Here is a 27,907-nt window from a genome sequence, read left to right on the forward strand (position 1 = left end):
TCAGTAGGAATTCATTGCTTGAAGGTTCTGAAGGACTTCCAGCACGACTTCATAACAGAATAAATACTCATCCTGTATGTAGAGACACCAGTGTGAAACACCCAGTTACATTCAACATAAGTTCTGAACAAAGAAGAATGGACTGTCTGAAGTGCTGTTCATGACATCATCATCTCCATAACATGGATACAAAACCTTAGATATTTAAGAGCATCCTTGTTCTTTTTGTTCCATCACTTGTAAAAGTTCAGGAATGCTTTCTTATTCAATGCAGGACCTTGAGCAGAAGAATGTGCTCAAGTCTCATTTAAGTCAGTGAAGGTTATCTATATTCTTAATTTTAATCACATGCTCAATCATTATCCTGAAGAAAAATATATTGAAGCATGTGCTAAAATATTTGCCTATAGGAACAACTTATCCTAGTCTTGTCTTGCTTTTCTTCTTACCACCTGTTCACTCTAAATTGAGTTAGCTGCATCTTGCCTTTTCCTCTGTGAAAACTCATTTCAAGATAAGGTTTAACTCAGCAGAAGAAGAGCTTGCTGAGGTGATGATAACTCAGCAATAGCAAAATTCAACCAAAGGCCACAATTTTGTAAAATTATGCTTTAAGCCCTGGATTTATCAAAGCATGTTTGTATGTACCACTGATTGAGGCTTTTAAAAATCATAATCTAGTTGAATATTGAGAACTTACCTTAGTTTGGATCATGCCAAAACGCTGATCTCTTAAATCTCTCACTATTTGTTTGATGTTGAACTATATCAGAAGAGAACAGTTGTTATTTTGTTGATAGGCGAGTTATAAAGAAAGATTTAATCATGTTCAGACAGGGAAGCTGTGACTCAATTCTTTTATGAATTGTGTATTTGTAGTTACTATATTTGTTTCTTACAGCAACAAAACCTGGGTTTATTTCATTTTATTAGGATGAATTCTACTAGCAATTACTCTGGTCTAAAACATACCCACATGTTGTTGACATCCGTACCAGTTTGTAATACTTAATGATCTGCTTGATACTTACACATAGACCTTTTTCTATATAGCTGAGCAGAAGTTCAACACAGAGCAAAACTCCACTTCTTCCAATGCCAGTGCTGCAGTGAGCAACAATAGGTCCTGCACTGTGAGCTTTTCTCATGTAGCAAATAAATTTTACAAGCTGCTCGGCCAGTTTGGGAGTATTGTGCTCTGGCCACGTGGTAAACTGCAAATGACTTACAATGCGCTTCTCTTCTGTCTGGAAGAGAAAGACCAGGAATGATAAATTACAAGTCCTAAGACCTGTTTTCCAGGAATTCCAGCAATAAATTTTCCTTCAGCCTCATTCTTAGTCAATTGTTTGTCTACTGCACAATTCTTCAGCTTTTCATACTTGACCCTATTAAGGTTTCTTTTAGGTTTTCAGAAATGCACTCAGGAGACACAGATCTAGGGAATTTACTTCATATAATTTTGATGAGACACTGAAGTTGCTCTGTTGCCCAAAAAGGATTTAGTTATATTATTTTTTGGTTAGAAAGGAAATCCAAAAGCATTTGTTATATTAAAACATTCCAGTACGGTTTACTAGAATTGTTTTTGTAACTGAGCTAAGCTGGACAAATAGAAGGTTAATAATATGGTAGCTACAATGGTAAGATGGTAAATAATATTCTGGCTGTCATATAAAAGAACAATTTGTGATTAGATACCCTAATATACAAACTGAATAAACTAAAGAAATGTGTACAAGAATAATCATAATGTAGATAAAATAAAGAGTATTATTAATAGAATGGTCCAGGGAGGGTATTTGTTGCCAGCTTGCCAAAACACATTAAGCTGAACGCAAAAGAACTACCTAAATTTTTACCATCAGAAGAATTTGAATGCATGTCTGGATTTCTGCTGAAGTGAAACTATGGCTTTCTGTAGTAATTTTATACTGGTCCAAGGCAAACATAGCAAACATAACATGTTCATTGAAAGAATCACATATAATGACCCATCTTCCCATCTTCATAATCTTTTGGGGAGACTCAGATCAAATGCTTTACTGTGCTTCACACTCAGCGACATAAGGTGAAGAGTGCTTCATATAGAGAAATTGTTCTCTTGATAGAAAAAGACATCAAGTTAGTCTGGCACACGTATGAGTCTTTTAATTATTCCATTAATTAATATGTACTGCAGAAATTTTTGCAAAGTTTTACTTAATATTGAGGCAAGACTGATGGACTTATAGTTGTCCTGATTTCCATGTTGTTACACCTGGCTTCTGTATTTGTTAGGTCTCTCAAAATTTGCTGCTAGATTTGTAGTTTTCTATATATTGCTGTCTTTTCATGAATTAAAGAAGTATCGTTTGTTCTAATTTCTAGGATGAAAACCTCCCCTCTTTCCTTCCAGTCACCATTACAGAATATGAACCCATCCTGGCAGCCCTTACTAATTTGATTTGATGAGAACAGTAAACAATTATGCAAAACAGTGAACACACCACTCTGTGACTATTAAAGGACTAATTTTTGTCCAAATGTATGTAATGTTGGATCCATTGCTTATGGAATGAACAAAGAAGCAATATCTCATTAAACTCTGATTTCATGCCTGTTATTCAGAACTGGACATTCCTAAAAAATACCAAACAAATATTATGGAAGAAGCAAACAATAGTAACAGTATTTACTCATGTAAAATATCTAATCAATTTCATAATCAATAATATGAAAGTGCTAGTCCATTCAACTTACCTGCTTGTTGATAATTTCTATTGTTCTAATTATGAAGTATTCCAGAATCTGGTAATTGTTCAGCCTGAGATGGAAGTTAGCCAGGTCTATGGAGTCATGGAGAGGTTCAGGCCAATATCGATGACATTTGACGTGCCCTAGCTCCACTTCTTTTGTCATCATGGCAATCACATCTGATTCACTCTCCCAGACCATTTGCCAGAAATCAGCCATGGTGGATGGCAGAGGTCCTTGGGTTATGATATAGAAATGTTCCTCTTCTCCAACTGTCATTCTAATGTAACTTGCATTAATGTAGCCATTCTTTGCTCCCAGAGGAACTCGTGTCTTATCATCTGTGCAGAAACAGAAAGTTGCTATTTCAGCTGTAGATGTGAAACAGAGTTCTGCCATCTCTAGCACTTAGGAGATGAGGAAACTCAGCCTCTAGCAGCAAAGTATGCCTCTGGATTTTAGGATACATTTAGCTAGTAGCACTAATATTCATCACTGCTAACAGGAATTCCCACAGACAAATTGTATGGTTCACTGCAGCTTTATTTTTCTTAAGATACTTGCATAACACTCTGACAAGTCTTGTAATTACCATAGAATTATTTGGTAGTAATCTAAAATAATGTATCCAACACAGATTTTAATTTATGGCATGGCAACATTGCCACTGGATATTGGTGATATAAAAGAGGAAAATTCTGAGAAAGTATACTTTATCACTAATGTAGAGGTAACTGTGCTACAAATTTTGCATGTGTTGTCCCGATGCTGCAATTTAGGAAGACTCAGTGGTCCAGAAAGTGTTCTCCTTTTGTCATGATAACTCTCAGTGAATCACTGGGCAGTATATTACATTTTGGAAATCCTTAACAGCAGTCATGTGGCTTTTGGATTCAAATCTTCCTTCTAAAATGACTTCTCACCAGCAATGAAACTTATTTCTGACTCAGATCAGAGCTTAAACAGCTGAAAGCTCTGGATGGATATTATGTTTTCAAATACTTCTGAAAGAATCTTTAGCTTATCAAGAGCTACCTAACTCCATGATTTCCACTGTAGTTTCCATAATTACAGTGTGTCACAAGCAGTAGATGTAGCTGTACATTTAAATATGTTTCAAGAACTGCTATTATAGTTCAAATTACACTTGCCCACAGAAATGTAATAGATGATATCTCTGAGAAAGAGGGAAGAAAACACCAATACAGCTGCCCCCCTACCAGGTTACGTCCCGCCTCGTGGAAGATGATACTTCAGAAAATTACATGTTGTGCAATGCAGACATCCTTATGTGAACTCTACCTCTTTTGGAAAAATCAAAACGCATTTCATTACTACTGATCTCTCTGTGACTAAGGATGTGGTGGGATTTGCCTGCCATATCTCAGTGTTATAGCTGTCCTTGTTCACTGAATGTATGTTCTCATTACTGTGCATACTTACATGGGAGAATATCTTGGTATCTGTTTTTACCCTGGTTTTCTGGTGCCTTGCCAGTTTGGCAGTCATCTGTTGGTTTCACATGTTCTAAAGCCTAGGTGAAAGAGAAACAGTCAATCCATCTTGTTCACATCCTTTACAGACAACCCTTACAGAGTCAGTGTAAGCAAACTTACTGCCTTATGTGACCCAAGACTGGAAAATAGACTTCTTACAGAAGAGAATCAGTACATCCTTCTCTAAAATTATAGGCAAGGAATTTCAGTTGCATTGTATTTTCTTCAGCCTGCACAAAATTTCTACGGTTTTCAAGTGATATTTCCAACCCATATCCTCAGCCCCTGTCATTACAGATCCCTGTTGTGTGTTGCTGTAAAACAGATGTTTGGAATAGTGTCTTGGCCAAATGTCAGCATTCATAGTTGGTAAGATACTGAAACACCCACTGTTGCTCTGTTAACAGGTAGGGAATGTCAGTGAAAAATTTTCAGTGACAGAGAAAGTGATGGATATAGGGGACAGCATCAATGATGTTAAGTGTAAATCATATGGTTGTAAAGTATTCCATAGCACATTCAGGGGAATAGCATGCAGTGTAGCTGGAAGCAGGAAAAATAATTTCATTTACAGTTTTGAGTAACTTTCACTTTTCTTTGTCCTTTTACCTCCTTGGTATGCATTGTACAATGCTCAGCCACCACATTATGCCACTATACAGTGTATATGGACTGAAACATATGATAATTCTTTCAAATCTTCATCAGTTACTACAGCTTTTATGCAGAAAAAATATCTATTGGCTTTAAGTAACCAGTTCTTTCCAAAACTATTAGATGTTCATGTTTCCTGTGCAGATGCATGACTCTGCTCATAGCACGCTATGCCTGCATCAGGAATAGAATGGAATGAATAGAAATTAATACATGCCCTTGAGCCCTCAGAGAAAGTCACCAAATCCTATACACTTGAGCCTGTGGGATTTTCTACCCAGAAAGTCAGAGATATAAAGGCAAGTGAAAGAAATTGATAATGTTGTAATTATTCTGGAAAAGTGGTAGCAATCTATTTCACTGGTGATGAGTACATCCTTTAAAGGAAACTTCAGTACTGTGTTGAAGATTTGTAAAATATGTTCTATGGGAATTTGCTGATAACTGAGTACTCTATTTATATCCAGAAACAAGAGATTTTATATGCTGTCCTAGTTTCACAGTTTTTCATGATTTTTATGCCATCAGATGTAATTATGTGTTTTCATTATCTATGAACATATGTTACTTTTTCTTTTTAATTTCACAAAGTTCCAGCATCTTGTGGCAATGAGTTCCATAGTTCACTGTAGGACTGTGTGAAACATTTTCCTCTCATCAACTAAGTGTTTTAACACCCGTGAATGCCTAGCAACATGGATTTCTTGCTTTAATGCAGCCTCTAGAATATTTCTTAGTCAAATGTTCAGCAGAGCTGACAGAAAGAAATCAGTCTAGGAAAAAGTGATTCACACTCTACTTTTGTGTATTACTTATTTTGTATTCCATGTGAACAGTATCTTTGGACATAGAACAGCGTAAGCCTGATCTGAGTGGAAAGATCCAAATACTGTACCATCACCCAAACAGCAGAGTAGAAGCCCCATTTTGCCTGGAATAATTCTCTGAGAAAGTGCAGTCGGTAAATATATACAGGTGGATCTTCCATGGGGTATGCAGAAGGCTGCTAAAAGTCACTTTCTTAGCTCTGCTAAACACTCGGGTCTTAAAAAGGAATTATACCATACCATAAACTCCTTTAACACCTCTTGATTCTCAACCCGCAACTGAAGGTCTTGAATAAGACCTGTGATGCCAGTCCTTGGACCTACTTCAGTCAGTGGTGGTTCAAAGTTAATTAGATGAATCAGTTCATCTCCAGAAGCAAAGGTTCTGCCTATATAACAAAAACCCAAAGGAGTTGGTTAATGGTTATTGTTCACAGTGCAAAATCTTGTTTTTTAAACTAGGGAGCTGCAGTACTTAAGTACATTTTCATGCTTTTTACTAATTTACTAAGTAAATTTTCATTTCACTGTGGAAGTGAAATATGAAAAAATATTTTCAGCTTACTTAAGTTCACATAGGTAAAAAGAAGAGTAAGTCAGCACTATAGATACAACCAGCACCACATTTCATGTATTTTGGAAGCAGATACAACTATTGCAACTTATTGCCTCATACAGTTCCTAAATACAGTCTGTTCTAAATAAACTGTTCCTGCAGAATTGTAAATTCTAATGCAGGTTTATATTGATTAATGAGACCATTGCCACATCTTCACAGTGGATCATCTTCATGTTTCCAACACTCCTGAAAATTAGTATTGACACACCCCACTGCTAGGAATAAACACTACAAATTCTTCCTCCTTAAAGAAAGAAAGAATCTTCTGTGCTTTTCATCTTACCTCACACTCCCCTTCACGAACAAGATGTGAACTATCTTGATACCAAAATCAGGATTCAGTTTTATTAATTAGTTCACCCTGAAGTAAATGTTCTGATTCAAAACTTGAAAGATTAGGAAGATAGATCAAACATATCTCCAGAAATATCACTACATTACTGGAGCAATGTAGTGTAAAAACAGTAGCTTGTTAAGTAAAAAATAATGGTTTGAGTCACAGGAATTATGGAATTTGTAATTTAAGTCACAGGCTACTGTTGGCGAAGAATAACATGCCAGCTGTCTCAAAGAAAATCTGATGACATGTTCCACAGGTTTGTTGTAGGCTGGACAGACAAATGCTCTGTTTTCTTCCTGTAACATGTCATTGCTACTCTTAACTAATCTCTGTTACACATCCCGTGCTTGTTATGCTTTTGTCTTAGGCTACAGCTTGCACCTGACTTGTCTGAGCTTCTACCACACTTTCAGTTCACTTTCTGTTCTCTAACCCTCTCAGATGTGTGTGTTTCTATTAACTAGTTGAGTGCCAGTAAAGAGAGATTCCTGCTCTAGACAGAGAACACAATTTCCCATACACCTCTCCTTCCTTCCAGATGAAATAAACCCCCAAACTTTGCGCAGTTAGTAGAGGATAGATTGGTTATAATTTTCTGTTTGCTAGCCAGTACAGTTGGTAGTGTGAGGGAGATAACTGTCATTTACCTCTGATACAAACCATCAGCAATTCATTGCTTCTGGACAGCAAGAAGCAGCAGAGAGAGACCTGTATTTCAGAGAATCCATGAGATACCGCAACACCCTCAGTATGATCCCTTTCGCAAATTATTCTTGTTTGGGCCAGAAGCAGCTTAATTTTCTATAGGAACAACTAGGCAGATTCTTTCTGTAAACTGTCTTCTGATATGAGAGGAACTTGAGCACCTGATCTGTGAAATTGTTTCAGTATGTGTTTAAGCACATCAATTCTAGAGGTTTTATTGAATTTATCATATGAAGTGAAATTCGATGATTCTGGGAACAAAGTCTTGGCATAGAATTTGACCTTTTCATTCTGGTTTTGTGCAATCATTTAATTTACTTTTTTGAGGAGTTTTATGGGAACAGTAAGGGAGAGAGGAGAATGATTTCAAAAACTTATTGCATGCAGTGATGGGTCCATTATGTAGTATGTTCCTGGAATGCGTTCCATTAATTCTCAAAGCCTTTTTTGTAATTGCTTTTCATGTATGAAAAAGGCCTTCTACTACATCTAGTCGGTAGGATAATCCATCTGATTTTATTTTGTTATTTTTGTGACAAACAGAATTTCAGTTTTTTAATTATGTACTGGGAAGCTCCCACAAATTTGCTTCTGACCCAAATTGCAATGTTCATTCTTTTTTTTCAGCCACTGAGCCAAAGTGTCATGTCTTTGCACTATACAATAGTGCATTATTTGAAGAAATGTCATGATGTTGCTCAAATTAATTCAACAACTTTCTCTTCCTCTTCATTGCTTAGTTTGCACACCTAATTGGCTATAACCAAGGTATTCAGAGATTTTCCTCTGGGGAAGAACATGATATAAGACATTTTTTAAAAATTAAAAAAAAAAAAAGACACAAAAATCCCCACAACAAATAAAAAGAAAAAGTTGCTTCTCCTTTTGAAGCCGGATTTCCAAAGCAGAAGTGCTCAGAGAAGTGACAAGTGGGTGATGACCAGGAGAGCCACCACACCTGGGTTCAGTTACCTACATTCAGACTCCTGTTTCTTCCTTATAGCAGCTCTCCAAAAGGGTTGGAGAGACCTTGATCTAGGCCACCTTGTGGATGTTGCAAAGGTTTGACGGCCTTCACACATATCAGTGGTAAAAATTGTGTCCTGAGTGCCCAGGTCTTTGAGACACTAGGAGCAAATTCTTAGCTTATATACAAGGGATTAATGTTGTTCTCGCTGTATATATAGGGAGGAGCTGGCCTATAATGTTAAAGAAACAAGAGAAATTTTTGCATGGTTACTTCTAGGTAGAAAGGAAATCCTGTGGGGCATATCATCATCTTCATTGTTCCAGCTGTCTGACTCAGGCTGCTGACTCTGTCTTCTGCAGCCTTCACATTCTCCATATTTCTGTGACCTGTAAAACAGCATTAGTTGAACGCTCTTATGGAAGCAGCAGGAGCTTTAATAATCTGAACCATACAAAGATTTTGGTTTAAGTCACCTATAGCTTTCTTGAGCAGATATTTTTCAAGAATTAGTGTGAACTCTGAAGAACGTAAGTTCAAGGAGTAATAGTAAATTTTGTCTAGAGTAGTGTTTGCAAATGTATCTAGCAAAAACCACTACTATTTCTATGTGATGTTTTGTTTGGTTTTGGTTTGGTTTTTGTTTTGTTTTGTTTTCAAAGAGATAAGAACATACTTGGTATAAAAAGCTGCCCAAAAATGATTGAAAGTAAGGTTTGTCACAGTTATAGGCATTATCTTGTCGTATGTATGATCATAATACATAATGTTAGAAATAGTGAAAAGTACACTTAAAAGGATAATAAGTAGTAGCTTTGCAAATATCAGTAACTATTGCAGGCTGTGCATGTTCAAGTTACACAAAGATGTTGCAAGTAGAAAATAGAAATACCAGAAAATACTGATAGTGGAAAGATGCATATTACATGACAGGATCCAGAAAACTTTCCTATTTGCAAAACAACCAGAAAAGATGCTGTTATCCATATATATATGATAATTTTGTATTAGCCATAAGTGCATTTACACATCTTGCACACAAAGCAAGGTAATTTAATAATTACCTGGTATACTGCAGTGAGATAATACCAAGTGGCACTGAGCCTATGTTCACATGGATGTTATCACTTGCAGATGCTCTCAAAGTTTCTTTCAGAATTTATCTCTGCAAGCAGGCAAGTTTGGGAAGATTTTCATCCCTACTTGATTGGCCAATTACTGTTCTTACAAAATTTTAAGTTTTACATGTAAATATTTAATCTTCTTTTACTATTTGTGTGGGTTATAAGTGATAAAGAAAATAATCGTATGTCATACATTCTACATCATTGTAATAGACAAAACTGCCCATGTCTTACCACATTCTATTATTATTTGATTTCCCATTGTATTGTAGATTTAAAATTTGAAGAAAAACTCTTCCTGTACTATGTACTTTCTTTGGAGTAACATCCTCAAATTCTCTTGATTCTCAGATGTCTGCAGTTCAGCATCTGTAGTGGCAGCCGTAGCAGCACAGGGTCTAGCCCAGGCTGCCAGATCTGCTTGGAACACTTGGTAAAACCCACAGGGACCCTGCCTACACCGATGTGTTAGGGCTACCACTGTTCTCTCCTCAGCAAAAATGGCTAAAGCTAGCTCAGGCACCTCTGCATGAGCTCTTACACCTAGATGCTTCCATTTCATTTGTCTTACTATTTGCATGGAAGCTGTTCAGCAACTCTTACTGACGACGGAACTGCATTCCAATAGGACTGTATTTCTACCTTTTGGGACACATGGGTGCGTTTTCATACGATATTAGGACAGGTCTGGAAATATAAGAATAAATTATCCATACTATTTGAATAGTTTTACTGCATTTGAAAGACTTACCTGTTTGAAATGTTACTGATGATATCCTTAGAGTCTTGTCCAGCCAGCTGACCTTGTTGAGGGGAATTGTGTGTATTTTCTGGATCCTGCAGGTTTAAAAGGTGTGAAAAATCAGTGCACAATGTCAAGAATATAGTTACTTTCATCAAGATTCTTTCTTAGATCTGACAAAAATGTGTCCTTTACTAATAAATGAAAGGGAAAATATAGTAGTTTCCATTTGCAAAGGAAAACATGTAACTTTTATTCAGCATTGCAGTATCTACCAGGAGTAAAAAGCCATATCGGCTGTACTTGTGAGTTTCATAACAATACAGTCTTCAGACATTTCTACAACTTAGCAAGCATGACTAAACTTTGAAAAGGTTCATGTTAGTTATATCCTCTCTGATTTCATAAAGAAAATACAATCACAGTATTGTACAATCACAGAAAATGCAATTCCTTTTGTAATGTCAGACACAGCAATGACAGCTGTTAGAAGCAGAGTGCAGCTGCTCTACTGAAGAAGCACTCAACTAACAGAAGGCAGACCCTTGATCACCCTCCATATGCAGTAGAAGCAATAGTACTGGTGGCTTTATTTTTCATCCCAGAGAATAACAACTGTGTCCTGCATTTAAATAATGATGCAGGACGTCCTGCATTTAAATAATGATGCCGTTAGTATGTGGAAGTGGCTCGTTCTCAGTTGTAACACTTAATAGATAATTATTTAAATATAATTATTTCAATTTTAGTTCAGAGTGGTGTTTCTTCTTCTTTCCTGCTTAATATTCCAGCTGCACTCAGAAACAACCTTGGCATGTTACACAGTATAAACTACTGAATGCCCTACAGAATCTTAACGGTATCTGCCACATATACCTTATTTTCTTACTTTTGTTCTTGTATTTTCCTATTAGAATAGGGGAATTTGTGGCTGTCTATTTAATCATGAATTCATTTAACCATTTTTTTTTCACCTACAGACTACACTCATTGGAGAATGCTATATGGATTTTTGTTTTCTGTGTGCCAAGGAAAGGTGTTTTATTGCTGCTTTTTTGCAGCCTTTTTTTTTTCAGTAGCATGTTGTTTTCAAAGTCTACATCTTTGGAGTAGATGGCAGCTGTGCTCTACAAAGCAAAGCATAAATACTTTCTATTCATAGGAGACAGCTAAAGGCAAGCTGGATATAATGAAGAAGAAAGAGTTAATGGAACCAATTCAGTAAAAAATTTTAGCATGTGCTTAAAGTTAGGCACGTGCTGTGCTGAACTATATAGATGTAACTACATGATTAAAATTAAATTTGTGCCTTAATACCTTGCTATCTCAGGAATCTAATAAGGAACTTGTGAGCTTAGTACTATCTCTTACTTCTCATTGTTATTATTTCTTGGGTGTACTTTTTTGTAAGATTATGGACATGGCCTTGTTTTGATATTATGTTTCATCAATCTCTAATAGTTTAGTTCCAACACTCATTCCAACCGTGTATTTAAACCTTCATCAAAGAAACTCCTCTTCAAAGTTTTCTCAGCTCATTTACATCAAGACTTTGTTCCATTCTGCTTTTTCTAGATTTATTATATTGGTTGAGGCAAAGTTTGATTTTTTAATTTGTTCTGGAGAATAAGGTGACATATTTTTCACATTTTAGGATGTGAAGTTTTACAGTTTTAAACTTGGAAATAATAGATGCTGTAAAATTTGATGGGGAATGTCTTGCAGGTCTTACTGTGTTTCGGAATATAACCAGGTTTAAAGAAGTTTGGGTGCCTTGGTGTTATGACTATTAATGGAAGACTGTTGAATAGAAATCTTATAAAGTATATTGTTTTAAAATAGTGAAAGAATGGTAAAATTAATAAATCATTTATCCCAATATCATAAAGCACCAGAACTATACTTGCATATGCAGCCTTCCTTCCCTCTACCCTTTTAGCTTATATACTCATCACATGCTCTTACCTCAGTGGAATCCCAACTCATTCATGTTAGCAGTTCCAGTCATTGCAGCATCCTTCCCCCACATTAATCTTTTTTCATTAAGAAGGCATGGTTCCTGTCTGCACTGCAGCAAACCCATTTTTTATAAACAAACATAGGAGTACATTGCCTGACAATTTCTAGTAGCATGGTTCAGATTTTACCTTGGGGCACATGTGGTTGGATTCTTCTTCTTCCTTGAAAGTGAAAACAGGCTGAGCTCTCAGATTTTCCTCAGCACTGTCTGAATACCAGAAAACAAAATCAAAGTAAAATGCCTATAAAGCATGAAGATATAGATCCATTTCTTTTGCCACCCTCAACAGAGGACTTGGACCTTGGAAGAGGCACTGAGATACAGTGCCAGAAACTGGCATGTAATATCCCTTTCATGGGTGCTCGGAGAGGGTTAGTACAGCATAAATGCCATAAATCACCACTGAAGCAGCCAGCATAATTCAGGTTGCCAGAAGATACACTGAAGTAGACCCCTCTCTCAGTAGCAGTTATAAAACTTGAAACAGAATTTAAATTTTCCCTCTCTAACACAGCCCATTCCTTTGCAGTGCTAAGGGACAAATACCATAGCTTAACTCTGATGCCAGTGTTTCTGTAATACCGCTGGGTTTTGCTGGTCCAGGAAAACAGTTTAAATTTTCCAGCAACTGTGTAATTCACTAATGTCACGTGAGATGCAAATAAACGTCCCTGAAGTTTGTTATTTAAATTTGCAGAACTATAGAAAAGGCTAGTCTCACTCAAGTGAATGGAAATATTTCCACAGCCCTTAATAAGGGAAGAGCTTCAATCAACCTTTTAATAACTGGCCATCTTCCTTTTTTTTTTTTTTTTTTAATCATTAACACCCAAAATTAAACTAGAATAAAGATGAGTCAGTGAACATCCTCCTCCCAGGCCAGTGCTGAGACAAGTTTTCTCATCTTTATGGAAAAGCTTTGTTCTGGATATACACAGGTTAACTTCCAGTAGGTGAAGGAGTGTCCAGTTCTTAAGACACAGGCCATGACTTCAAGAGGATGAGCTTCATTCTAAGAGGTACTGAAAAAACTGAGATCTTCTAACTCTAGAGACAGCTGCTGCCTAACAGCATAATTGCCTAAAATACCTATGCAGGTAAATTTACATCAGTAAACCTGAACAGATGCATAAATGTTTGCTGTAAAATATGTCCAAAACCCACAGTCAGCTTTGCATCTCTCCCTAGTCAAATGGGGAGAAAGCAAATAACAATGGTAGTGGCTTCTTGCCTGAGAAGGTTTAAAGAAAAGCCTCCAACATGTAACCAGCAGACAGGAAGGTATATTAAGGAGGAATTCTGTATTCTTTCCATTTATGTTTCCCCAATTATAGGAAACATTTCAGTGTTCAAAAAATAGAAAGTTGAGGAATGTAAACCCATGATCTATTGATGGTAATAGGCCCTTGATTCCAATCCCAGCTTTAAGTAGTACTGAAATTTTGAGTATGTAGTAGAGCAGAGCCTGCAGCACAGGTTTCTTCCATTAGAATTAGTCAGCTCTCTAAGTACTATACTGGTGGGCATGATCTTAAGTTAATAGCAATCAACTTGAGAGCAGTCTTCTGGACTGGAAGGTGAACAAGCACAGAAAGGAGAGGAGCTGCCTGCCAGGCAGAAAAGGAGGTGTAGTACTTCATAGAGATAAGGTAGGAGTGATGGATGGAAATTTGTGGGAAATGTGTCTTAGCAGCTGGATAAGTAATTGGCTGGGATTACATCAATGAGTTGTATAAAATTGGGTAAAATTAGATCAGCAACCTTCCGACTTAAAAACATAAACAGAGTTAAAGCATCTTTGAGGGTCTTGTGGTTTTTCTTCCACTATTTCTAGATTTAAATATCATACTGGGGTGTTCCTTCCCTGTGGTCCTGTCTGAGTAGCTTAGCTAGAGCCGTAGATCAGGGTGAAAAATGTATTTGTATCTACAGCTCTGAATCAGGAGTAACTGTAAAGGTAGTAATATTGAGTTGTTTTACTAATAAGACAAGTTGAATTCAGGAAACACAATCCCACTTTTATCACCTACTGAGTGGATGTGGCTGCTTACCAGGCCCTGCTTTTGTGTTTGAGGAGGAAGATGTACTGTTGCTCTGATTGCCTGAATAAGCCCAATGCAAAGCCATGCTTCGGCAGACAGTGAGTTGAACGGTGCCTTGAGCCTTGCGCAGCAAATCTATAACTGTTTGACGTGGTAGACCAGACACAAAAGTTTCATTCACCTGAAAAATACATGATACATACTTCCAGATTCCTCTGAAAGCTCTTTTTAATCACATATCTCAACACTGAGTGATCTGTCTATAACTTCTTTGTACAACATGTGTCCTCATCCCCTCCCATTTTAGAAACATGCTGTATCATCTCCTCTCTATGTCTTTATACCGTAGTTGCCAGCAGTACACCACAAAAGTATAGTCTGCATCTCTTCTGAGACACTAAGAGGACATTGTTTCTCTCTCTCTTCAGGCAGAATACAGCAGAGAGATGAAAGTAAATAAAAAATAGAAAAGCAAACAAAAATATTGAAACTCCTGGAGGGGGAAGAAAAAATAATTTAGAGTAAAAAGAAATTGTTTATGTTAAAAGGTGGTTAAGATATTAAGATTTGAAATAAAGATTAAAAAACTCCAATTCCAGTGGTCTTGTCTTGATAATACCTAACTGGCACTAATGATAGGTTCCTCGCCATATCCTCCTGGTTAGCTGTTATATGCATGCTTGGTGAGCTAACTCCTGTTCTGCTGATTCCACCCACCTGGCCATGTAATCCTCACTGGGCACACTTACATTATGGACCACTTGCACTCTGCTGCTTGCCCTGTTATTCTGGGTGTACTTCTCTGCTGGAGCACCCAACAACCCCCTTCCAGCTGTAGAGAGGCCCAGTCCCCCAGGAAGGTGAACTCTAGGCAAGGGATAGGGGGTGCACAGAAGAGCTCTCTGACCCCCTGTAGCTGAGGGACAGTGTCTTCTACGTGTTACTGTGCCAAGCAGCCTAAGATTTCCAATCTGCACAACTTTTACATTGAACAGAATGCTCATTATAGAGTAACTAGAGAAAATGTAGGCCAAAACAATGAGGAACAAAAATTACCTTAAGTAGGATATCACCAACCTGAAGCCTCCCATCTAGATCTGCAATGCTGTCTGGGCTGATGGCTTTTATTAGGATAGCCCTGCCATTTCTTCCACCTACCAGTGCAAATCCTAGGCTTCCATTTTCTGCTTTTTCCAGCTCAATCTTAATAATGAAGTCCTACAATAGAAAAGGATGCAGTCTAAAGTGGAATTTACTCAGGGCTGTGTTTTGTTTGCATTTTTAATATCAAAGATTCCCATTATGCTTCACAGTCCTCACTGGCTGATGTAGATTATAAGATATATCCTTCTCTTGAATAGGTGTATAGAGCTTCCAGTGATTAACATAGCAGCTGCATATATGTATCAGAATGAAAACAGTACATACTTATTTCCATAATCTTTTTTAATAACTGCTGGAGGTGAAAATAAAATCTTAAGAACAAGGAAACGTAGTTTTGTAATCCTTTTATAATATATCAAATACATTACCCTCACTGACAAACAAGTCATTCTTATCTCCAGCATGACAGTAACACAGTACATAATCTATTCTTTTATTGTTCTATAATGAAAAACTCAACCTTACAACCCCGACATACCCATCTGCTTAGCTTTAGCACTTCATACAGTTTTTAAATCAGCTGCTTTTTTAGGGTCAAGTATTATGTCAGAAATAACATTAACCTAGAAATGTTTATGACTTGCAGCATGAATAGTTCCAGTGTTGCAAATATCATCCCCAGAAATTATTTTAGCAAATTAAACAGATAAGCCATTATGGATTAAATGGTGTGGAAGAAGCAGTAATAGTGATGGCTTAATCAAAACTGAGAAAATTGTTCTATTTTTTCTGCCAGGTTGGAGGTCTAATTTTAACGACAGACCTTTTTTGCAAACCACAACCAGGAGAAAAACTAGTAAATCTATTCCTATGAAATATCAGTCCCAATATGGGTAATTTCAATTGCAAGTTATGTTTGGTTTTTCCCTCATTTGCACAAACAGAAGTGATGTTTGAACTTGTAAGAATTTTGAATTGTTGTATGTTGAACATGGAAATTACTTTTTTTTTTTTAAGGAACACACCTGTTTATTTTACGAATTTGTTGTTTCAAAAATGGTGTTACTCTTGCAAAATTTAAAACTTTATGGATTATGTTAATGCTGTATAATATTTCAAAGATTTGGAGTAATTTTAACCTCTTTTCATATGCCCCATCTGAGAATTTCCAAATGAAACATTGATCTTAGGTTACAAAGATTGTTGTGGAAAATGCTTCACAATTACAATTACACTTACTTTCCCCAGAATCCCATGCTATGACATTCTCTATCTTTTCCTGTGCTACTTTCTTTCTAAGCTAGGGATTAATCTTGTAAATTGTTAAAAGTACTATGTTAAAAGTACTATGAACACTTAATGGAGTGGCTACATAATGAGAGTCATGCTTTATATTACCAAGCTGGTAAAATAGTGATATTATACACTTAAAAACAGAAATAGAAGAGTCTGACCCCAGAAAATGCTCAACACATTCTAGTCCATGAATGCTGAAGCAATTCAACACTTCACAGTACAGTCTCCAAATGTTATATATTTGCATTGTCAAAGAAAATGGAGAGGAAGCAAATACATGAAATACCACTACTAAAAACAAACCAAAAAAATCTCTGTATAGCTTACTTAATGGACTGTCTTGCACTTGATAAAATTGTGACTTACCTTACATTCTGGAGAATCGGGAGTGTTTTGCTGGGCACCACGGTTTGTTTTCTCCAAGTGTTTCTCTGTGGAAAAAACACCAACCGGGTTTTACACAGTTGTAAAACACTGTGTACCATGTTCTGTAATATAACATTCAAAATAATATTCAGAGATGTAATTAAATATTTTATGTTTAACATCTAAAACACAAAAACATTCCTGTGACTTATGTGGGATTACACTCCAGAACTGTGAAGTGAGCCTCCTGTGCTTTATCCCTGCAGACTTTTTACTTCCCAGTGATTAGAATCCAAACCAAACTTTAAACACTGCCTGTTACAGGATCAGTGTAAGTGGATGGACAACAAGTAATCTAGAAATGTTCTTTGAAACTCTGGGGGAGACAGTCTTGTTTATGAAGAATTAATCATTCCCAGGTGCTGTTAGTACCATCCAAAGACTTCCTTTCTTTCAAAGAGAGTGCACAAAATTTTACAAACTCTAATTGAAAAATATGAAGTTCCTTACCATGTTGATGCGGCAGATGCTGTTCTTGGGAATTCAGGCTTTCATTTGAGAAAGAAATATTGGCTTTCGCTGACTCAGCAGGTGGCCCTAAAAGCATACATGTAGGTTTGTTCTGACAGGCCTCCTGCTAATCTTCATATACACAAGGGAATGTAAACTCTGTTTTTAGATTATTTAAAAAAGCATTGATATCCAATAACATTACTATATGAAAGAGTATGAGATGCTTACTACTGTATGATTAAGTTTGCCACTTTACACAATGATAGAAACAATTTTGTCATGAATTGCAGAGATACTGCATCTCAGTCATTGCTATTTTTAAAATTGTAAAATCAATCAGAGATCAGACTGAGTCACTCCAGACATGTGGCAATGATCAGGCAGAGGAAGGAGCAGGGTGTGTTAGTGTCTGCAGAGATAGATATGTAAGAAGACAATGTGGTTTTTGACACTCCCACCCCCAGTTTTGGGGTTTTGCTTTATCATATCTTGGTGATTTTAGTTGGCTTCCACAAAGTACTCAATGTATGAATTATAGAATATCATGAATGTTCTGTTGTTTTCTAAAACAAAAAAATAAACAACACCCACCCAAAAAAAAAAAACCAACACAACAAACCCCCCCCCACACCAAAACCCTGAATGCCTCTGTTGCATTTTGTAACTAAGAGAATCTAAAAAATGAAGTTTGCTTCTTTAATAGCAAATTATTATAAAGTTATCTATTAATCTATCAGAAATGATAGCAAACAGAATGCCCAATATGAAATTACTACAGATTTTTTTTAAGTACCTTATAAAAGGGAAGAATCTTGTATTATAAGAGTGGCAGGTAACTATATCATTGTATAGTTCATAAATCTGCATCAGAGGTGGATCAGACCTGGTAACCTATTTTGAAGGTGTCTTGAGAAATCTTGAAAATTACAAAGCTCATGGAGCAATGATGTGTAAGCAAGGTCCTACCAGGGTACGCGTTTACCATGCTTTAGTTATACCACAGTAATTCAGAGTACACAGAACTTTATTAGCATCTTGCAGTAAATTAAAAGAAGCTTGTTCTTCAGTAAGTGAAATATGCTCTTCAGTTTAAAAAAGCAAACAGAGAAACAAAACAAACCCACACATGGCTAGTTGTTAGAGAGTAGGAAATCTGTAACTAGCTTGACTTGGAATAATTTCTTCAGGTAGCCATATGCCAGTATTCAAATGAGTATAGGCATATGAGCAATTCTGGTCCAGGGTTTTAATTATTCAGGTCATCTCTGCATGATTTAAAAAAATTAGATATCCAGTCAGGTAAATGAAATTGTGGGTTAGGCCTGAATTAACACTCCAGCCAAATCGTAGAATTGTGTAGGTTGGAAAAGACCTTTAAGATTAAGTCCATCTGTTAATCTAGTACTGCCAAGTCCACCACTAAACCATATACCTAGATACCACATCTTTTAAATGCTTCCAGGGATGGTGACTCAACCACCTCCCTGGGCAGCCTGTTCCAATGCCTGGTAACCCTTCACTGAAAGCGAAGAAACTTTTCCTAATATCCAACCTATACCTCCCTTGGCACACATTGAGGCCTTTTCCTCTTGTCCTATCACTTGTCACTTGGGAAAAAAGGTCAACACCCACCTTTTTTTAACATCTCTTCAGGTAGTTGTAGAGACCAATAAGGTCTCCCCTGAGCCTCCTCTTCTCCAGGCTAAACAACCCCAGCTCCCTCAGCTGCTCGTCACAGAACTTGTTCTCTAGACCCTTCACCATCTCTGTTACCCTTCTTTGGACACGCTACAGAACCTCAACATCTCTCTTGTAGGTAAGGGACCCAAAACTGAACACAGGATTTGAGGTGCAGCCTCACCAGTGCCGAGTACAGGTGGGCAATAACTTCCCCAGCCCTGCTGACCACACTCTTCCTGATGAAGGCCAGGATGCTGCTGGCCTTCTTGGCCACCTGGGCACACTGCCAGCTCATATTCAGCCAATGTTGACCAACACCCCTAGGTCCTTTTCCACTGGGCATCTTTCCAGCCACCTTTCCCAAAGCCTGTAGCATTGCTGGGGTGGTTGTGACCCAAGTGCAGGACCTGGCCCTTAACCGTGTTGAACCTCAGCCTGTTGATCCAGCTTGTCCAGATCCTGCTGTAGAGCCTTCCTACCATCAGGCAGACCAACACTCCAGCCCAATTTGATCTTGTCTGCAAACTTACTGAGAGTGCACTTGATCCCCTTGTCTAGATCATTGATAAAGATGTTAAAGAGAACTGGCACCGGTACTGAGCCTTGGGGAACACCATTTGTAACTGTCTGCCAATGGATTTAACTCCACGTATGCTCCGTTTAAGTCCAAATGCACGCTCGAAATTATTATTTGCATAGATAACACACTTTCTACACAGTGACATAGGTGTGATACCTATCCTTCCACCTGATAGTGCAGATGCAACCTCTGCTTGCTGAGACTCCTTATAATGCTAGACCAATTCTGGTCAAGTCTTTGTAGGCAGATGGCTACTGAAGTTTTGTGTCAGTTATAGTATTAAATATGGTCTCCTGATAAGAATGTTCTGTATTAACTAAGGGATATTATTGCTGCCCACTTCTGTGTTTCTATAGATTTATTGATAACAGTTTGGATGATGTTGTGGCTCAAAAAGTTCTGGAAAAACCCTTAGAGAATAGTTTCAATCAAAACAGATGTTGAAATACGACCATATAAAATTCCCATTTAATAGCAACAAATTAAAAAAAATAGAGACTGACAATGCAAAATGCTATAAATAATCATTTTACCTAAATAATATCTTTACACAGAACTATATGTCTTATTTCTATTTTTAAGGAGTTTCCAAATTTTCTTCAGCCCCTTAGAATGGCTGTAACAGAAATACTAATGACAGGTTACAAATTATTTCCAAAATCACAAGCAAATTTTGAACTGAAAAGCTTTGATATTAGCCTTACTTACTATTTTCCTGCTCTATAGGAACCACTGGATTGCCATTTCTGGGGGCAGAAAAAGTGAAATACATGAACCATTAAGAGCTGCACGCTTTGTGAAGCACATAGGAAAAATATTTCTAGAAAGATGTCTAAATTGTAGTTTTACATCTATGTTTTTGTTAATGATGCTTTCCTAAAAACAATTTGCATCACTATCTAACTATTTAACAACAGTGAAACATTTTATTTAAATGGGTTGGGGAAAGAAAGAACATGTTAAACCATCTATCCCAATACAGAACAGAATTCAGCTTCAATTTCCCCTCTGATGTGGGAATGATCTTTTGTATGTCCTTTATTTCTGTTTGTTTCCTTAGATTCTAAGTTCTGATGATCAGGGTGTGTTGCCTACTAACTGCATGTACAGCAAGAATTATAATGAATCTGCAGTTTCTTCATCTGCTAGCCCTGTGCAAGCTAATAAAATGTTGATAGAAGTTTAAACTGCAGCTGTGACAGATACACGATTGCTAACTCTGGCTCTATAGCTTAGTCATTCACACGCTTTTGGGTTACTATTTGACTGTTCCTCTGAGATCTTTGGAAGCTATTTCTATGTTAGTCCAGGACCTCTGCTGATGCTCTATCAGACTGTAGGACACAGTAAGTCTGAAGTGCAGCCAAGAACTGATCAGGGAAATTCTTGACTTTCTGCAGATTAAATAACATTTAATGCATTTTTAACACCTTTCTAAAACATTTGACTGTTGGAAATAACTGAGGGTTTCCCATGAGCAGTAGTTTCTTGCCTGTAGTTTTGAATCTGAGTAGGTATGGGGAAGTTTAGCACTAGTGGTGGAAATATAAAGATGTTGTTCCCTGGAGGACAGGATGTCTGAAAATGGTGGCCAGCCTCACAGTTAAAGGATTGATGTTTGTGTTTGGATGATCAAGTCTGAAGAGTTCACATTTGTGTCATACGAGTCTATGTGTATTCACTGCGTTAATTGTAGTTACAAGGAGTTAAGACATCTTGCGGATGTTACATATCAGGTTGCAATGTTCAGACCTTTGAGGAAAAGTATTTTTCTTGTCGTTAGTCTTGTTTTTATTGTTTGACTTGATGTAAAATTTAGAAACCTGCTTTAATAGTAGGATTGAGATTGAGTATGCTCAGAGTTACCTTGTCAGCTCAGATTTACCTTGTGGCTTTGATTTGGACATTCTGGGTGGCAGCTTCACACACTCTCACTGCATCATCCAGGCTAATGCCCTCAGTCCACAGTCCACAGATGTAAATAATCTGATCTCGTGGCTGCAAACTGCCTTCCACACTGGCAGGAGAGCCAGGCACTATCTCTAGCACATAAATACCTTGTAAATTGCTTCCAGCTCCTCCTGTCAGCTTCAAGCCTAGAATAGTGCAGAAAAAGCATCTTTTGTGGGAGCGTGTTTTGAATTTCACTGTCAGTGACATACAGCCTAATGGAAAGATGTGGGTCATTGAAAGATAGGCTGATCAAATCACCAGCATTATAAACAACAGTCTTGCCCTGGTAAGATGGGGTAGAAAAGTTGGACCGGGAGAGTGAAATGCAATTAGCTATTAAAAAAAAATAAGGAAAAAACTTAAATGGTATTGTCCATCTCTAGGATTCAGTTATCCCATAGTGCTTTATTTCACCTTATGTTAAATAGTTATTTGAATAAGACATTTAGCTGCATAGCAGTAACTCCTTCGTTACCAGAGTGCTGAAGTGCCTTGCAACCTTTAAAGTAACATAGGGAAACAAGGGCATGTGGCAACTACGGAGACAACTCTGCAAAACAGTTTGTGCAACCATATTCAAGCAATCTCTGAACAAGCTAGTTTCTGAACTGGAAATAGGGTGCTGTACCTGAGCAAATATAGATATACTGTTTCCTGGGTCTATAGGTTTATCTGTGTGCAGTACTCGCCACATTCTGCAGAAATACCAAGATACTCACGCTGTGGGGATTTCTTTTATCACTTGTATTGCCCAATGTAGATAGAGCCTTTTGTCTGTGGTGAATCAAGGATTTGAGTGGAGATTTTTGAATAGCAAAGTATTGCCTTAACTAGCGGCTCATACTTCTTAAACTTTGCCTTGCTTTTCCTTTTTTTTTTTTTTTTTCCCTCCAAATAGATCTTTATGTACCTCAGCAGGTAGTATACATTATTATCTAACTACCAAGTTCTGTATATTAGTAACATTTAAAAATATGAGACTGGACATCTGCCAGAAACTTCAGCTGATAGGGTGATAATGCCTATCTTCTTTAGTCCAATAAAGAGATTGTAGTCTTCCCTTTAAGGCCTTGCCCTAAATAAAGTGCTCTCTTCCTTGGTCATGGGTGTTGGAGGAGTGTCAATGTCACTCAAGATCACATTGATCCAAGACCACAGTTGCTTACGATTATCATATGATTGCTTTAATCTCTGTCCAAAATAGTATGTAGTATTTACTACACACCTAACTGTCCATTGGCACCTTTTGTAAGAGTAATTTCGGGAATCTCATCTGGCCTAATAGAGAGACGCGGATCACAGTCAGTCCGACCAACCACAAGATGCAAATCAGGAGGAGAGCTTTGCAGTAAAGTCAGGGCTTCGTTGCATGGTAAAGATGTGATGTCAATTCCATTCACCTAAATGACAAAATGGTAAAATGATGTCATATATCTCATTGACCATTATGTACTTTTCCCTCCACTCTAAATTTTGCAAATGAACTTGAATAAGTTTTCACTTTCGTGTTATTGCTTTGCTGTGGTATTTAATATCAGTGAATGCAACAGTTAAAATTGAACTTTTATTTTTCTGAATGCAGAGTTCTCAAAAATAGGGGGGTTTCTGTTTGTTTGGGGTTTTCTTGAAACTCAAGACCTTGCAGCAAAAAAAACAAGGAAGGCAGCCTAATACAAGAAATTGAACATTAACTAGGCTAAAAAAAAGGCTTTATTCACCACTGAAAAGGCCTCCTGTTTCCTTTGTACGTCACCTATGTTATTATATTAGTTCAGTTCATGCCATTTAACTGGGAAGGCATGTCTCAGTTGGCTTGCTGTGTTGCAAGATGATCCATGTTATCTGCCTGATCATATATTCGTTCTGAAATTTGTCCTGTGGAAGCCAGCAGATTTGCATTTATTATAGTATCCATTTGCACTTGCAGGCCTAAGTATATGATAAACTGGATGCGATTGAAGGAAGAATACCAAAGCTAAATGGCATTGAACTGCACATATTCTCTCATCTGTATAAACTCAAAGGATTACTGTACCATAATGATTCTGTCTCCCCTTCTTAATCTCCCATCAGACAGGGCAGGCTTATTCAAGATTTCATCAACATACAGGCAGTTGTCCACTTTGTTAAGAACTACAGAGAATCCATAACCATTGTTCTCTGACTTTGTCAAAGTCACAAAGATCTCCATTTCCTATTAAAATAAGCACAAGATAGATTTGATGTAGGCTTTTCTGTTGCTTCATTAGCATCTTCCGTTATGTTTTATATGCAGGTAGGAATCACATCCTCGGATGGTATAAACAAGAGCATACATAAGGGTTTCTCTGATCTGCCACTGCCTTACTCCAGAATTAATTTTAATTCCTTTTTACCTGGTGGAGCTTTATGGTGATTGACTGATAGGGCCTAATAAGGCAGAGAATGCCCTGAGGGACTGGAATTTTGGCCTTTGAGCTGTGTGAAGACAAGCACTGCAATAGAGGGTGCAGATTAATATTGTTATTGCTGTTGCTGTCCCACTGGAGGAAATGGCTGGACCTAAATTTTGTCCTTTGTGTTCTCAGATTAGTAGTACGAAATCAGAGCTCATTAGTGTCAGCTGGAATACAAGATGTTCAGCATTTGGCAGGACTGCGCCCTATATTTTGAATAGTAATTAGCACAAAGATCATACTTTCTTATCGGGACATTACAGGAGTATCACTGTAACAAAGTGATTTTCCACATGAGTTTAAAATATGACAGAAAAAAATCCAAGTAGCTGACTAATTTTAGAGGCTATAGAAGGCTTTTAGGCCTTTTTACACTGGGAATAATCCTGCAGCATCCTGGAAAGATCAAGAATTAGTAAATTGGAAATTACAAGGCAATGTTAAAGAATTCTGTAGACCTGGGCATAGAAGAAGGACTGCTTTACTTGAAGATTGTGGGTATTCAGGACAGTAAAAAAAAAAAGCCATGCAGAAATAGCATAGATAATTAGTTAAAATGGATGTTTATGAATGTTGCATTCTTCAAGTTGCTTCTTTTTGCCTTGATGTATTCTACCTGTTAATAATCTGGTGCCTTTTACATACCCTAGTGCAATCTTCTTTTTCTTCCTTCTTTTCCTCTACTTCCTCCAAGTCTTCCCATTCATTGTCACTGTCGCATGTGTCTCTAGCAGGCAGGGATGATGAGAAAGAACCAGAAACAAGTGGTTGTGGGGTCACCATGGTTGTGGACAGTGTCTCAGTGCTTCCTCCCCGTGGAAGTGAGGTCACAGACGTTGAGCTGATAGTGAGATACTCTTCATCAATAGGGGTTAGAGAGAGAGTTTCAGGCATACATTTTGTGTTCGATAGGTCATCATCACTCTTATTAAATATGTGGCTGGAAAATAAAAAGATTGCAGTTCTGGGGTTTTCCTCCATATGCCTTATTAGATGGCCACTGAAAAGTCTACTGCTGATACACAAGCTTAATTTTAACCAAAGCACTAGTTATGGTATTAAATTTCTATTGGGTCCTCCAGTGTAACTATAAAAATAAATGAGGAATCAATATTTTGTGAAGCTAGTTAAAAGATTTAAATTCTTTCAGAATTTGAGCCTTTGCAAAATCTTGCACTCTTTTTTTTAAGGCATTATTAATACTTTGGTTTCTTCTTGAAAATAATAATTGGACATTTCATAGACCGCTAATTATTTAATCTGCCATAAGCAACTTAATTAACTTATCTGGTAAGTGGTATGCACATTACAATACTACTGCAATTTTCATATTTGCATTTTTCTTGAAAAAGGAATGCCAGCCACATTCCTGGCTGCTACAATGCTTTCTTCTGTAACTAGAGCACAGACCAGAAACATGGAATGATCCCTGTCTTTCCATAAAATGTACAAGTCCTGACTCTTCATTGTAAGCCTGCTTTTATTCTTATGCTTGTCTTGAAGCATGAGAGTTGTCCTATTGAAATCAATGGATTCAGTAAGTTGAATTAAAATTATTATGGATTTTATCCCACTATGTTGCAGACACAGTATTCAGCACTTTAATAATCAAGGTCAGACTGTAAGTGTCATGTTTAATATTGTTTTGGCTGTTGTCATTAATGAATTCTAATAGGCAGATAGAGAATTGTCCCACATTACATTTACCATTAAAGCTAATACAAATGCATGAAGCACTTATTTTTAAGTATTTTTAAGCCTCTAGCCCACCTCTATGTCACCATGGGAAATAACATGAGTCTTGGTCCTGCAGGCCCATATGTGAGCTCCACTGTTGTGCTCAACTTTCTTTTGGAGTCTTATGACCTGTACACCTGGACTTCACAGGTGAAAAATATGGGTTTAAGTTTTTCAGAGCAGCTTTTTCAGAGATCCTTATTTATGGCAATGAGAAGAGTGAAAGGAACTTTCCATATGAAATACTGAGCAGAGAACTTTTAAAATTCATAGCAGATGATTTCTACATTTGCATGAAAAGTTTTGAGCAATCTGAAGAAAAGAAATTTCTTCTTTAATCAAAAGGAATTCCTTCATTAATGTCTAGGGTCCTTCTGGAAATGTTTATATGTTTTTAGGTGGAAGTATCATTTAAAATGAGATTACATTTAAAATATTGTTTAAAGTACATGTTGTCTTAAACTGCTCTGGCTGCGTTTTTAAAAAGCGAAAGCTGGAACTAAGTGATACGAAGGATGTTCCAAACAAAAAACCATTTATTTCAACTTCCTTCTTGGGAAGAATCCAAAACTTTTCTTGGACTTCATATTTTCCCATAAGAAACTTCATTTTGTTGAAGCTGCATCTATTGGCAAATGTCTGCTACAGATGCATTTCTGCTGGTTTTGTTCTCTGCAGTAGAGAAGCATATATGTAAGCAGGAGCTTCACTGATGAATGTGAGTGAAGCTTCTACTGTCAAGAGAGAGGAGCTAAAACTATCAGTTGCCATTATGGTCCCACTTGACTCACATTCTGCTAGTGCTGTGACTCCCCAGAGACTGGAATCTGTCTGGTCTTGTGCTTGATGAATGTCAAGAGAAACAAAAGGACTTTCAGTCACTGTGTGGAAAAATAGAAATTTTTTTTCTAGATAAAATTATTAAAGTTGTAAGTTAAAGGTCTCTAGAAGACCTTTAACTTGTCTTTCCACCAATCATTTCTGGTTTGATAATTTATATACTTTTGCACTGGGAAAGACGAGTAAAATCGAATGGATTTTTTCTGTGTGCCAATGTCTGGTATATCCAAAAAAGTGTAAAAGGAGAGGCCATTCACACTGCGTTTTATTCTATGACTCCTCTGTCTGAAGGCTTCTGTTGGCTTCTGAAGACCAGAGAACAATTTTTTTTTCTTTCTTTTTTACTTCTTGATCATAGTTTTTCTTCTAAGCTTTTTTTTAAATTATTATTTTCTCTGAAAAAAATTTGAAATTAAAAGATCATACAATAAGAAATAAACTTTTGGTGCTTATTTAAGCCAACTCTGAGAAAACCTGAAATTAAAAGATCATATAATAAATAAGAAAGTCTTTGGTTCCTATTTGTTTGAATAAGAGCCTTTGCACTTATTTTAAACTGCAGCCAGCTTCAGCTGAACAGCAAAAAGATGATAAAGCAAAATCTTCAGTAATCAGCAGTGATTAGAAGCAGACAACCCTGTACTTAAACCTAAGCAATTCACTTTCAAAATTCTAAGAAATTGAAGAAAGGCTGCAGAGCAGATTTCAGTATTCCTTACCTTTTAGCATGTCCAGATTCACATGGTGAGTAGCAGTTCTGCTTCACTTCTTCCTCTAGGGAGTGGAAAGCTTCCAAATTGGCAGCTTCTTGGTGAAACTTCCGAAGATATGTATAGAAACTTTTCCTGGGAGTCACAAGTTTCTGTATGTGTTTCTCTTGAAACTCAGCTTCCTGCTCTTCATAAGTTGAGCTGTCTTCTTCAGGAGGCTCATTGAAATCTGCTGCTACAGGAGAATCCAGGCAGTCTTCAAGGTCTGGAGAAGTGCTACCTCCATCACTGGTAGACTGATCCATACTATTTCCTACCTCTGTACTGCCTGGCATTTCTGTCACAAACTCCTTGATTGGAGATGGTGCTGGAGTCTATCAAAATAACAGAAAGATTAATATAACTTATTTTATATCTCAAA

The 27,907-nt window shown here is 37.1% G+C and overlaps 2 protein-coding genes across 2 annotated transcripts in view; both read right to left on the reverse strand.

The window, feature by feature from the left end:
• LOC104507446 (tyrosine-protein phosphatase non-receptor type 20-like) lies at nucleotides 1-24,982 on the reverse strand. Its single transcript, XM_010148770.1, has 17 exons — nucleotides 24,845-24,982; nucleotides 23,800-23,958; nucleotides 22,990-23,164; nucleotides 21,697-21,907; nucleotides 20,520-20,557; nucleotides 17,039-17,103; nucleotides 15,329-15,490; nucleotides 14,282-14,453; nucleotides 12,358-12,437; nucleotides 10,220-10,305; nucleotides 8,618-8,733; nucleotides 5,954-6,102; nucleotides 4,180-4,270; nucleotides 2,743-3,077; nucleotides 1,032-1,247; nucleotides 701-763; nucleotides 1-72 (listed from the first exon to the last, which is right to left on the reverse strand). Exons 1-17 carry the CDS (start codon nucleotides 24,980-24,982, stop codon nucleotides 1-3), a joined length of 2,328 nt encoding a protein of 775 aa, XP_010147072.1.
• Nucleotides 24,983-27,491: 2,509 nt separating this feature from the next.
• FRMPD2 (FERM and PDZ domain containing 2) overlaps nucleotides 27,492-27,907 on the reverse strand; it is a 38,179-nt gene continuing 37,763 nt past the window's right edge. Inside the window, 1 exon segment of the mRNA XM_010148883.1 lies at nucleotides 27,492-27,860. Within this exon segment, the coding sequence (XP_010147185.1) occupies nucleotides 27,492-27,860 (369 nt within the window).

Source organism: Eurypyga helias, unplaced genomic scaffold (assembly GCF_000690775.1).
Source record: "Eurypyga helias isolate BGI_N326 unplaced genomic scaffold, ASM69077v1 scaffold6720, whole genome shotgun sequence".
NCBI lineage: Eukaryota > Metazoa > Chordata > Aves > Eurypygiformes > Eurypygidae > Eurypyga > Eurypyga helias.